Below are 12,776 nucleotides of genomic sequence, written 5' to 3'. Positions count from 1 at the left end.
GTGGCTGTTCCCATGGCGACGCTCCGCCCGCCAGGGAGGGCGGGGCGGTTCCTATGGCAACTGCCACCTCCCAGTCAGGCCCGTCCCGGCTGTGAGCTGTCCCCGTAGGCCTCGGCCCCACAGCTGGGAGTAGGCCCGGCCTGAGGCTGGGCCGGGGCCTGGGGCTCCCCCGAGGCTGGGCCCCGTGGGGCAGAGGGCAGCTGGGAGCCATTTGGGAGACCCGTTTGGGGCCAGCGGACCCCACTGACCCCCTCATCCTCCTCCCCGAGACGGCTCCTGACTGACGACGTATTATATTAAATGGCGCAAAATAAAACATCGCCCGGCGCGTCTGAGCTCGAGCGGCGCGGCCGGCCGGCGGGCTGGGCGGAGGAATTCACCCCACCGCAAGGGCACAGGCTTCCAGGCCCTGACAGGACTTGGCCAATCGAGAGATCAATCGAATAAGCAAAATGTGAATTCTTTCGGAGCCACATCGTAGCGAGAGCTTGGGTGCTGTTTAAGGTGTTCTCATTTGAACTGGTGTAATTAGCCCTGTTAACTGGCCCTTGATCGCCTCCAGTTTCCCCCCAGTATCGCGACATATATTTAAATTTAAGGCTCCAGACCCACGTATGAGGACAGCCCCGGGCCTGCCCTGATTGCGTGGTTGTCATCAGAATAATGATGTCAGGGTTTTTTTTCCTGTAACACCTCCTTAATTTGCTTGATGAGCTCTTTGGCTCGTTAGGAGCTTCACACGTGCCGAACGCTTCCCAGATACTAGCAGGATGGGACCCACCGCCTTCCACCCGTGAAAAATCCCCCCACATCCCCTTCTCCCATCTCTCCTCTTCCGATCCATCGCTCCCCGGGGCACCGGGACACTGAGGACATCAGGACTTGGGGACATGGGGATCCAGGACACAGGGTGTCAGGGATAGCAGGACCTGGGACATGGGGGCACCAGGACACGGGGACATTAGGACACAGGACATGGGCACAGGGACATAGAGGACATTGGGACCTGGGGACATCAGGGCACAGGGTGTCAGGGACATCAGGGCCATCAGGACCCAGGACATGGGGACATCAGGACCCAGGGACCTTGGGACACAGGGACACTGGGTGCCAGGGACACTGGGTGCCAGGAACATGAGGACGTTGGGACACGGGATGTCAGCGACAGCAGGACCTGGGACACGGGGGTACCAGGACACAGGGACATCGGGACACTGGGTGCCAGGGACAGCATGATCACAGGGGACAAAGGGACACAAGGACATCAGGACACAGGGTGTCAGTGACAGAAGGACCTGGGACACGGGGGTACCAGGACACAGGGACATTGGGACCTGGGGCACAGGGACATTGGGGCCATAGGGACATCAGGATCCAGAGACCTTGGGACATGGTGACATCGGGACACGGGGTGTCAGGGACACCGTGACATCGGGACCCCGGGATGTCAGGACACAGTGTCAGGGATAATCGGGACCCAGGACATCGGATACCAGGTGTCAGGGACACCAGGAACCAGGGCACAGGGACAGTGGGACACCAGGTATTGGGGACATCGGGACCCAGGATATGGGGACATTGCAACCCACAGCACAGGGACCTTGGGACACTGGGTGGCAGGGACAGGGACACCTAGTGTTAGGGGACACCAGGGCCTGGGACACGGGGACCTGGGGCCATAGGGACACCGGGGTGGGGACAGTGGGGCTTAGGACAGTGACCCCAGGGCACGGGAACACTGGGTGTCAGGGACATGGGGACCCTGGGAGCCAGGGCCCCAGGACCCCTGGCTGTGGGGCAGCCCTGTGGGGACGGCGTGGGCAGGGAGTGCCTGGTGTGGGGGACATGTGGGGATCCCCAAGGGCGGGTGTGGGTCCCACCAGCCCCTGGGCAGGAGCCCCTCACCCCGGGGCCCTAAGCTCTGGGGGTGCTTCCCCCGGCCCTGCCCCAGCCCACCCCATAGATCCCATCTCACCCCACCCCAGAGATTCCGTCCCACCTCCATCTGCGCCCCCCACTCCTTCCCAGCCCATCCCAGCCCCACTGCAGCCAACCTGGGCCCCCCTACCCACCCCATGCCCTAAGCTAGCAGGGACCCAAGCTGTGGGGCAGAGTTTCTGGGGGACCTCAGCCCCTTGCCGGGGCTGCTGGGGGGACCGCAGGGTCCTGGCCGTGCCTGGGGGGGCTGCGGGGGTCCCATCCAGCTCTTTATTCCCAGCACGCGCAGAGGCCTCGGCATCATCCTGAGGGGGGCCGCGGTGGATGCATGGTTGGGGGTCGTGGGGCTGTGGGGTCCTGAGCAGAGGCCAGTGGGGCAGGGTGCGGGCAGGCAGGCAGGAAGCGGCCGGAGGGGCGGCGGAGCAGCTGCCCTCCCGCCTCATCTCCCCGACCAGTAAAGCACGAAGCCGTCGCGGCTCTTGCCAAAATCGGGGGTGGCTGCCTCCGGCCGTGTCTCCACCGTCAGCAGCCGCCGGCGCCCGCGTAGGCTCAGCTGGATGCAGTCAGAGACGCGGACCCGCAGCTCCCGCTTGGTCCTACAACGTCCCGGCATCAGTGCTGGGGGGATCGCGGCGTGCCGGGACATCCCCCCAAGCCCGAGTCCCCCAACTCACGCTCGGCAGTGCTCCAGGAGGACGCCCACCAGCTCGCCCACCCGGTTGTCCCCCGCCGGCTGCGTCTTGTGCAGGCACACGGCCAGGTCCTCCTGGCTCTGGGTGTGGAAGACCACCAGCTGCGCCCGGCAGCTTGTCACGCTCAGCCCCGTCACCTGCGGGGACGTCTGGGTGTTACCGCCGCAGCCACAGCCGCGCGGGGGGCTCGGGGCCACCAGCACAGTCAGCATGGCGTGGCCAAAGGCACTGTGGCCGGCGTGGTGGGGACAGCGTCACACCTCTGTCCCAGGGGACTTCACCGTGCCAGGGCGGATGGCCCCGGCACGTGGCCACGGGGACTACGGAGGGTCTCCAACCTCTGGGTGGGAGCAGGACAGCCAGGACACCCCTGAACCCCAGCTCGCCAGGACAGGGTGTCCCTGGGGACACGGGTGGGGTTGGGGACACTCACGGTGCTGAGGGGCAGCGCCCGCATCACCCGGTACTGCTGCCGGGGGTCCAGCTTGTAGAGGTGCTGGTCCGTCACGAGGATGGCCCGGTCCCGGCTCTTACCGAAGCGGTTGATCTGTGGGGCCAGGGCCAGGTGAGGGGACTCGGCGAGGGGGTGACGCAGTCGCCGTGGCCGGGCAGGGGACCCCTCCTCACCTTGCGGACGTGGCAGGAGAAGAGGACGGAGCCGAAATGCACCTTGTCCTTGAGGGTCTGGAGGCGGCGGGCGAAGGGCAGCGCCAGCCCCGGGTTCTCGCTGGGCTGTGGGGAGCCGCGGCGTGGGGCGGGGGTGGCACCCCGGGGTGTGCCGTGGGGCACCCCCAAACCCACCACCAGCTCTTACCAAGGAGAGGTAGTCCCGCTGCCAGCCGCGCTGGCAGCCCCAGTCCTTCCGCAGCCCCTCCAGCGCCTCCATGGCGGCCACCTTGGCCCGGATCTGCCCCATCTCCGAGGGGGGGATGTTCTTGACGATCTGCCGCGCTCGCCACCTGCGGCAGGGGGGATGCGGCGTGGTCGTGTCACCATCCCACGTCCCCGTCCCACGCCCCCGTCCCACATGCCAGTCCCACATCCGCGTCCTGTGTCCCTGTCCTGCATCCACGTCCTACGTCCACGTCCCTGTCTGCGTCCCTGTCCCACGTCCCCATCCCACGTTCCCATCCCACGTCCCCATCCCATGTCCGTGTCCCCGTCCCACGTTCACGTTGCTGTCCCACATCCCCATTCCACGTCCCCATCCCACGTTCCTGTTCTACACCCCCGTCCCCATTCCCAGCCCACATCCCCATTGCAGGTTCCCCATCCCCGTGCCACATCCCCATCCCCATCCCACGTTCCCGTTCCGTGTCCCCGTCCCACATCCCCATCCCACGTCCTCATCCCCATCCCAACGCGGGAGCGGAGCGGGATTCGGGCCAGTACCTGCGGAAGAGACGCTGGCTGGCGTCCTGGAAGCGCGCCAGCACCGCCGGCGGCTCCGGCCAAACCACGCTTTTGCCGAAATCGGGGAGGGTGCGGACGGCCTGGAAGCGCCGCAGCAGCTCCCGCAGGTACGCCTTCACCTTGTGCCGTTTGTAGTAAGCCATGATGGTGTAGGCGGCACGCAGGTAACGGCAGCGCCGGCGCGCCAGGGCGCCGCGCCACGCCTGCCGAACGCCGGCGGTCAGGGCGGGCGCTGCCCCGTGGATCCCCCCCCGGAGCAGGGCTGTGGCACCAGGGTGGATACCCGGCACCGCACCGCGGCTCCAGGAGGGCCCCAAAACGCTGCTCCCCCCCAAAGCCCCCCGGCACGGCCCATGCCCTGCTCTGAAGAAATGCCCCATGTTGTGCCCTCTGCCAGCCCCACATCCTGCCCCACGCCACGCTGAGCCCCACGCCGTGCCCTATTCTCTGCCCCACGCCATGCTCTGTACAATGCTCCGTGCCATGCCCCGTGCCCAGCCCGTGCTCTGCACCGTCCCGTGCCCCGCCCTGTGCCCCACACCCTGCCCCACGCCGCGCCCAGAGCAGCCTGCTGCCCCTCTCCAAGCCCACCAGCACCAGCAGCTGCCCACTCGCCCCGCCAGCACCGCGATTACCCGTCCGGCACCCCGGGCACTGGGGCGTCCCCCCAACCCCACGTCACCCCGGTGGAGCTGAGACCGAGCCAGCTCGTGCCATGCGTGCCCACCTTCTGCAGCAGCAGGACGATGATGGGGATGAGCTGCGCCCGCTCCTGCTCGAGGCAGAAGAGGGTGCGGGGCGTGCGGATGAAGACCTTGGTGTGGCCGTAAGCCACGTCGTCCCGGAAGCCGTGCTGCTCCAGGAGGGCTTGCGTGGCCTCCCGGTCGCTGGCCATCAGGTGGTTGGGCCACGTGTACTCGCAGGTCATCTTGTACCTGGGAGGCGGAGCGGGGTGAGGGGGTGCCGGGGGGGCTGGGGGTGCTTGGGGGGCGCGGGCCGTACCGCAGGAGGAAGCGGTGGTAGGGCTGGCGGTAGGCGAAGCCGGCGCGGCGCACCCGGACGTTCTCCAGCAGCCCCAGGTAGGAGACCTGGTGCCGGCAGCGCTCCTCGTCAAAGAGCGTCGGCGACTTCTGGTCGTTGGGTTTGATGCAGCGCACGTAGTAGGGCTCCTGCGGGGACACACAGGTGGTGTCACCGCGGTGGCACCCGCGAGCGGCACCGAGCCCACCGGGGTTGCTGGGCACGCAGGGTGGGATCGCACTTGGCAGGGGTGGCTTGGGGACATGCCAGGCTGGCTGGGGACATGCCCATGTGGCTTGAGGCCATCCCCAGCTGCCATGGGGACATACCAAGATGGGTTGGGGATGTGCCCAGCTGGCATGGGGACGTGTCAGGTCGGTGCAGGGACATGCCAGGCTGTCCCCGGTTCCCTACCTTGGAGGCGAGGTTCTCCACCAGGGCCACGATGGAGTTCTTGAAGAGCGTGCCGGTGGTCAGCGGGCGCTTGGTGACCTCGGTGATGCTCTGCTCGCCGTCGGGCCACATGGCACGCAGCACGGGGTCCGCGCTGGAGACGGCGTTGGCGTGGGGTTGGCAACGCTGGGAACCCTGCTTCCGCCCCATGGCTGTGCCACCAGCCCCCCAGCTGTGTCCCCAGTGTCCCCAACCTGTTGTAGAGGAGCCGTTTGAAGTCCTGGAAGAGCGTGTCCTTGTTCTTGTCCAGGAAACCCTCCACCGAGTACCTGAGGGAGGGGGACACCACGCTGGGGGCTCCTCCAGCCGCCCTGGGGTGTTGCGGGGACAAGCTGCACTCTGTGGGACCCAGGCGTCCGGGCAGCCCTTCGTCCCCGTGGTGGGCCAGGGGCTGCCGGTGGCACCCAGCCCCATGCAGGGGTGACATGTGGCCCTGGGGGTGGCCCTGGGGGGGCCCACGGAGGTCAGGGGACTGTGCGGTTCACTGCCCTGTCCCCACTGTCCCCAGGGTATGGCATGGCATGTCCTACACAGCCCGTCCTGCTGCATGTGGCCTCTGCGGTCCCCCCAGACCCCGTGGACCCCAGTGGTGCCCCAAATGGCCTCCCATCATCCTAAATGGCTCCACGCAATCCCCTGTGGGTCCTGAAAGCCCCACGACCAATCAAGGCCACCACACAGTCCCCCAGGGGCCCCTACATGGTCCCTCCATGGTCCCAGATGACCTCCCACAGCTCTCCGTGGCCCCACCACCACTTATGGATGTCCATAGGCCCTGATTGCCACCCACACTCCCATGGCCCCAGCTGACGCCCCGCCAGTCCCCCATGGCTCCCCATGATCCCCACAGCCTGATGGTCCCCCACAACCACAAACCACCTCCCGCAGTCCCTCAAGATCCCTTCCATGCTCCTCCATGGGTTCTCCAAGGCCCCGTGCTCAACCGTAGATCCCCAAGAGCCCCTACAGCCACATGGTCCAAAGTGGTCCCCCACGGTCCCCCATATCCTCTCAAGATCCCTCAGGCCCCCAAGGCCATCTGTGGTCCCCCATGGTCCTCCACGGCCCCTCGCAACCCCACGGCTACTCATGATGTCCATAGCCCCTGATGGCAACCCACACTCACATGGTCTCAAATGACACCCCCTCAGATCCCCCATGGTCCCCCATGACCCCAAACCACCTCCCATGGTCCTTCAAGACCCCCCACAGTCCCCTGCCCTCCTCCATGCTCCCACACGGTCCTCCATGATTCTCCAAGGCCTCATGGTCAACCATAGACACTCAAGAGCCCCTATAGCCCCACGGTCCCAAGTGGTTCCCCGTGGTCCTCCACGCCCTCCTAAAGTCCTCCACGGTGCCCCATAGCCACACAGCCACCTGATGACACCCATAGCCCACCGTGCCCCCACCATGTTCCCCCAGTGCCCCCCTCACGTGACATCTCCAGCGTAGTGCTTGATGCGGAAGTCCCGGTTGAACTCCATGGTCTTGTCTGTGGGGCAGAGCTGGGGAGCAGGGGGGTGTCAGCCCCTTGCCCACGGACCACCCCCCGCTCCCCCCGAGCCCCCCAGAAGCACTTTGCGGCTGGTGTAGTGGGGGTGGCGGCCGAGGCGGGTGTCCATGGAGGCGAGGAAGAGGGGGTCGGTGACGGTCCCCGCGGCCAGGCAGGCCTCGTCCAGCAGCGCCAGGATGCCGCGGTGCGGCTGCTCCACCAGCTCCACGATGGGCTCGTTGCTGAAGTACTCGATCTGGGGGGCGCAGGGGGGTGGGCACCCCAAATTGCCCGCCCCCAGGTACCTCAATTCGCCCCGAGGCACCCCAAATGTCGCCGTGCCAGGCGATGGCATCCACGTCCATGCCACGTTCCCCGTGTCCCCGCTCACCCTCTGCCAGGCAATGCCCCCCGTGCCCCCCCGTGCCCCCCGAGCCCCTCACGCTCTGCCAGGCGATGCCCCCCGTGCCCCCCGAGCCCCTCACTCTCTGCCAGGCGATGCCCCCCCGTGCCCCCCGAGCCCCTCACTCTCTGCCAGGTGATGCCCCCCCGTGCCCCGCGTGCCCCTCACTCTCTGCCAGGCGATGCCCCCCCGTGCCCCCCGAGCCCCTCACTCTCTGCCAGGCGATGCCCCCCGTGCCCCTCACTCTCTGCCAGGCGATGCCCCCCCGTGCCCCCCGTGCCCCTCACTCTCTGCCAGGCGATGCCCCCCCGTGCCCCCCGAGCCCCTCACTCTCTGCCAGGCGATGCCCCCCGTGCCCCTCACTCTCTGCCAGGCGATGCCCCCCGTGCCCCCCGAGCCCCTCACGCTCTGCCAGGCGATGCCCTCCCGCTGGTACTCAGCCTGCTCCTGCCGCAGGATCAGCTCGATGAAGAGCTGCTGCAGCTTCTCGTTGCAGTAGTTGATGCAGAACTGTTCGAAGCTGCGGGCAGGGGGTCAGGCCGGCCACCGCCGCCCAGCCCCACGCCACGTCCCCTGCGCTGCCGCGCGGCCCCCCAAACCACAAGGCCCTGGCTGGGGACCTCCTGGTCCTGTCCTTTCTGGTCCTGTCCCTCCATGTGTCCCTTCTGGCTTCTATGACACCCCCCTCAGATCCCCCATGGTCCCCCGTGACCCCAAACCACCTCCCATGGTCCTTCAAGACCCCCCACAGTCCTCTGCCCCCCTACATGCTCCCACACGGTCCTCCATGGTTCTCCAAGGCCTCATGGTCAAGCACAGACCCCCAAGAGCCCCTATAGCCCCATGGTCCCAAGTGGCTCCCTGTGGTCCTCCACGCCCTCCCAACGTCCTCCACAGTGCCCCATAGCCACCCGATGACACCCATAGCCCACCGTGGGTCCCATTCCCTTCCCGTGCCCCTCCCGTGTCCTGTCCCCTCCACGTGTCCCTTGGGCATCCTCCCCTGCCACGTGTCCCTCACAAGCCCCAACCCCTCCACGGGTCCCTCCTGGGTCCCGTCCCCTCCACGCGTCCCCCTGCCCACCCCTATGGCCGGGTCACCTGTTGGTGTCGAAGATCTCGAAGCCATAGATGTCGAGGACGCCGATGACGGTGCTCTTGCCGTGCAGCCGGGCGTCGTAGCCACGGGCGGCGATGCCAGCGTTGATGTGCCCCACGATCCAGCAGAAGAGCCGCTCGTAGATGGCCTGGGGGCAGCGAGAGGGCGATGGGCACCCATGGGTGCTGGGGGGGACCCATCACCCCGCGTCCCCTCCCTACCTTGGCGCAGGCGTCCCGGGCGTAGGCGGCCTCCTTGGGGCTGTGGCCCTTCTCGATCAGCTCCCCGCCGCCGGCCGCCACGGTGCGGGTCAGGAGCGCCCGGCGCAGGCTGCTGGGCGCCGTGGCCGTCAGCTCAGCCAGCGCCGAGAGCTGCGCCGCATCCTCCACCGCCGCCGTCTCGCCCTCCGCCACGAACCCGACGTTGCCCTGGGGCGGCCCCGCCATGTCACACTGGTGAGTGAATGCGGGGGACACCCGGGAGCCCCCGGAAAGGGGCTGGGGTGTCCCGGCACCGGCCCCTCCCGCCCCATGGGCCAGGCTGGGCCATGCAGGGCTCTACTGGTTTGCATTGGGCTGTGCTGGGACGTACAGGGCTGTACTGGTTTGCACTGGGCTGTGCTGGGGCGTACAGGGCTGTACTGGTTTGCACTGGGCTGTACTGGTTTGCACTGGGCTGTACTGGGGCGTACAGGGCTGTGCTGGGGCGTACAGGGCTGTACTGGTTGGCATTGGGCTGTGCTGGGACATACCGGGCTGTACTGGTTTGTACTGGGCTGTGCTGGGGTGTACAGGGCTGTACTGGTTGGCATTGGGCTGTGCTGGGCTATGCTGGTTTGTACCGGTTTCCATTGGGCTGTACTGCACTGCATAGGGCTGCACTGGTTTCTGTGGGGCTGTACTGGTGTGAACTGGTCTTTATTTGTTTGCGCTGGTCTGTACTGGATAGTGTGGGGCCATGTTTATTTGCATGGGGCTGTACTGGTCTGCCTGGGACCATACTGGTGTGTTTGGGGCCATATTGGCCTGCTTGGGGCCATACTGGTGTGGGGGCACGATAATGGTCTGCCTGGAGCCATACTGGTGTAGGGAGAGGACCATAATGGTCGGGGGACGCCATACTGGTCTGCCTGGGGTGGCAGTGGTGCACAGGGGCTGTACTGGTGCGTGGGGGCTGTACTGGTGTGGGGGGCCCGTACTGGTGCGGGAAGGCCCGTACTGGTGGGCGTCTCACCAGGTGCAGGATGGCGGCCAGGATCCGGCGCACGGAGCCCACCTCCTCCGGGGAGAAGCCGGTCACGGCCATCGCCTCCTCCACCGCCCGGTAGCCGGCCGCGTCGTCCCCACAGCCCTGGGGCCGGGGGGCGGCGTGAGGGCCGGGCCGCCCCTGCCCGCCCCTGCCCGCCCCTGCCCGCGCCAGCCCCACTCACGCTGCCCTGGGCGCCCTGCTGGGTGTAGCGGTAGGCGCCGGGGTCCCGGCCGAGGCGCAGCGAGGCCAGCAGCGCCGCCGGGGCGCCCAGCAGCAGCTGTGGGGCAGGGGGTCAGCGTCCCGCCGGCCCGCGCGGTGCCACGGAGCGTCCCCCTCCCGGTCGCGTCCTGTCCGGCCCCAGCACTCCCATCCCTCCCGTACCACCCATCCCGTCCCCATCCCATAGATCCCGCCCATCCCAACCCTCCCATCCCACCTCATTGCATCAATCCCAACTTTCTCAGCCCATCAGCCCATCCATCCCAACACAGCCTTCTCATCCCGTCCTGTCCCCACCCCACCCGTACCACCCATCCCAACCTTCTCTTCCCACCCATCCCATCTCCATCTCATCCATCCCATCCTTCTCATCCTGTCCATCCCATCTATCCCATCTCCCTCTCATCCCATGGATCCCACTTGTCCCATCTCATCTATCCCATCCCAACCTTCTCAATCCCACCCATCCCATCTCATCCATCCCATTCCAACCTTCTCATCCCATCCATCCCATAGATCCCACCCAATCCGTCCCATCTCATCCATCCCATCCCAACCTTTTCATCCCATCCATCCCATCTCCCTCTCATCCCATGGATCCCACCTGTCCCATCTCATCCATCCCATCCTAACCTTCTCATCCCACCCACCCCACCTCATCCCGTTGATCCCACGCCCCGATTCCCAACTCACCTGGTAGAAGGCGTGGAAGTTCCTCTCTCCCGGCTGCTGCTGGAGGATTCGGGACTGGTAGAGGGAGCAGGGGGTGGGTGCCGGGCGCTGCCCGCATGGGCCCGGCGCCCACGCGGCCACGCCCACCTGCCCGTGCCCGCCCGCACCTTCTCCAGCAGGTAGTTGTGGATGTGGCCGCCGGTGGGGTCGCCCTTGAAGTCGAAGTTGATGTCCATGTACTTGCCGAAGCGGCTGGAGTTGTCGTTGCGCTTGGTCTTGGCGTTGCCGAAGGCCTCCAGGACGCAGTTGGACTTCAGCAGCACGTTCTTCACCCTGCACGGCGCGGCACAGCGCGGCACCACGGGGCTGCAGCCTCACCGATGGACTCGGGACACGGCACCCTTGGTCCCCCCACACCCCCCCTGGGGGCATGGGGCACCCCAGGGCCCTCCAGGACCACGCCACGGGCACGGGGCCCTCTGCTCCCCCACCCTATGCCTCCCTCCAGCCCTGGTCTGGTGGGCTCCTGTCCCAGCACCCATCCTGGCCGCTGGCGCCGCGGGGGTGGACCCACCTCTCCACCTCGGCGCGCTGGGTGGGGTTGGTGATGGCGGCGATGTACTGCATGATGTACTTGCTGGCCTCTGTCTTGCCCGCCCCACTCTCGCCTGGCGGGGAGGGCAGGGGCTGGGCGAGGGCGCCCACCCAAGGGTGGCCCCCACCCACATGCCCCCCCACCGCCGCCAGCCCCTACCTGAGATGACGATGCAGGTGTCCTTGGCGCGGCGCTTCATGGCCTTGTAGGCGGCGTCGGCCAGCGCGAAGAGGTGGGGCGGGCGCTCGTAGAGCTCGCGGCCGCGGTAGCGCTCCACCGCCGCCGGGCCGTACAGCGCCAGCGCCCGGTAGGGGTTCACTGCCACCACCACCTCGCCGATGTAGGTGTAGATGCGGCCCTGCGAGAACCTGCGCACCGGGGCAGCCGTGGGGCGGGCTGTGGGGTGGGGGTGGGGGCCCCCCTATGGGGTGCTGTGCCGTGGGGTGGATGACATCCTGCAGGGTGCTGTGGGGTGGCATCCTGTGCCATGGGGCAGGATGGCGCTGTGCTATGGGGTGGGGTTGTACCCTGCAGGGTGCTGTCCCATGGGGTGCCATGCACGCTCAGTGGGGTGCTGTTCTGTGGGGCGGGATGGTGCTACGGGGCAGGATGTACACACTGGGGGGTGCTATGCCATGGGGTAGGGTAACACCTTGCAGGGTGCTGAGCTATGGGCTGCGATGGCATCTTTTGGGGTGCTGCAGGGCAAGGTGGCATCTGTGGGGTGGCGCCCCTGTGGGGTGCTGTGGCATGGGGCAGGACGCACATCCCACAAAGCACTGTGCCATGGGGTAGGACTGCAGCAGAGGCAGAAAGCCCAGCATCGCGCTGTGGGGCAGGGTGCCTCTCCATGGAGCCTGGCCAGCGTGCTATGGGGCGAAGCGCCACTCCAGGGAGCTTAGGTGCCCCCCCGCTGAGAACCATGCTATGAGGCAGAGCCAGCCACCCCACAAGTGCCGTGGGGCAGTGGCTCTTCCTGCGGGGGAGGGAGCCAGCAGGAAGCGTGGGGGCCGGGCCGGTGTGCATCCCCCCCCACCCCGCACCCACACCAGCGCCCCAACCCGCTCCGGTGACGGCCAGGGGAACGGATGTGCCTCAGTTTTGCCCCACGGGCCGTGGGGCACCGCCCGGATGCTCCCTGCGGCGCCGCGCGCTTCCGCATCCACCACAGGGTCCCCGGTTACCCCCCTCAGCGCCGCAAGGTCAGGGCGACACCGTGGGGTCTCGTGGCGCATCCGCCAGCGCCCCCGGGGGTGCCGTGGCGGTGCTTTGGGGCGCCCCCAAACCTCACGCCCCCCACCCGAGCATCCTGCCCCATACCGCAGGCGCAGGTTCTCCAGGAACTGCTCCATGGTCACCTCGTCCAGCAGGACGAAGTCGGCTTTGCCGAATTCGGGACCCTCCAGCTCCGCCATGCCGCACCCACCGCGCCCTGCCGCGCACCCACTTCCCCCGCCGCGCCGGCTTCCTGCACCGCCAACGATCGCCGTGGCGCAGGCGCGGGGGGGAACCTGGTGTCATCATCACCA

At 67.4% G+C, this 12,776-nt stretch overlaps 1 protein-coding gene across 1 annotated transcript; it reads right to left on the bottom strand.

Moving 5' to 3' along the window:
* Nucleotides 1–2,125: 2,125 nt before the first annotated feature.
* Nucleotides 2,126–12,662, bottom strand: MYO1G (myosin IG; the record flags this gene model as incomplete). Its single annotated transcript, XM_082015238.1, has 22 exons — nucleotides 2,126–2,534; nucleotides 2,613–2,767; nucleotides 3,064–3,177; nucleotides 3,258–3,362; nucleotides 3,445–3,589; nucleotides 4,023–4,246; nucleotides 4,771–4,978; nucleotides 5,046–5,212; nucleotides 5,478–5,610; nucleotides 5,711–5,785; nucleotides 6,954–7,024; nucleotides 7,097–7,267; nucleotides 7,820–7,934; nucleotides 8,516–8,661; nucleotides 8,735–8,941; nucleotides 9,747–9,863; nucleotides 9,943–10,038; nucleotides 10,674–10,727; nucleotides 10,820–10,985; nucleotides 11,227–11,320; nucleotides 11,407–11,615; nucleotides 12,568–12,662. 22 exons carry the CDS (start codon nucleotides 12,660–12,662, stop codon nucleotides 2,378–2,380), a joined length of 3,024 nt encoding a protein of 1,007 aa, XP_081871364.1. The 3' UTR covers nucleotides 2,126–2,377.
* Nucleotides 12,663–12,776: the final 114 nt, after the last annotated feature.

The sequence above is a fragment of the Phaethon aethereus genome, assembly GCF_964289735.1.
Source record: "Phaethon aethereus genome assembly, chromosome: 2".
Classification (NCBI taxonomy): Eukaryota; Metazoa; Chordata; class Aves; order Phaethontiformes; family Phaethontidae; genus Phaethon; species Phaethon aethereus.
This window is presented reverse-complemented; position numbering and strand designations above follow the sequence as displayed.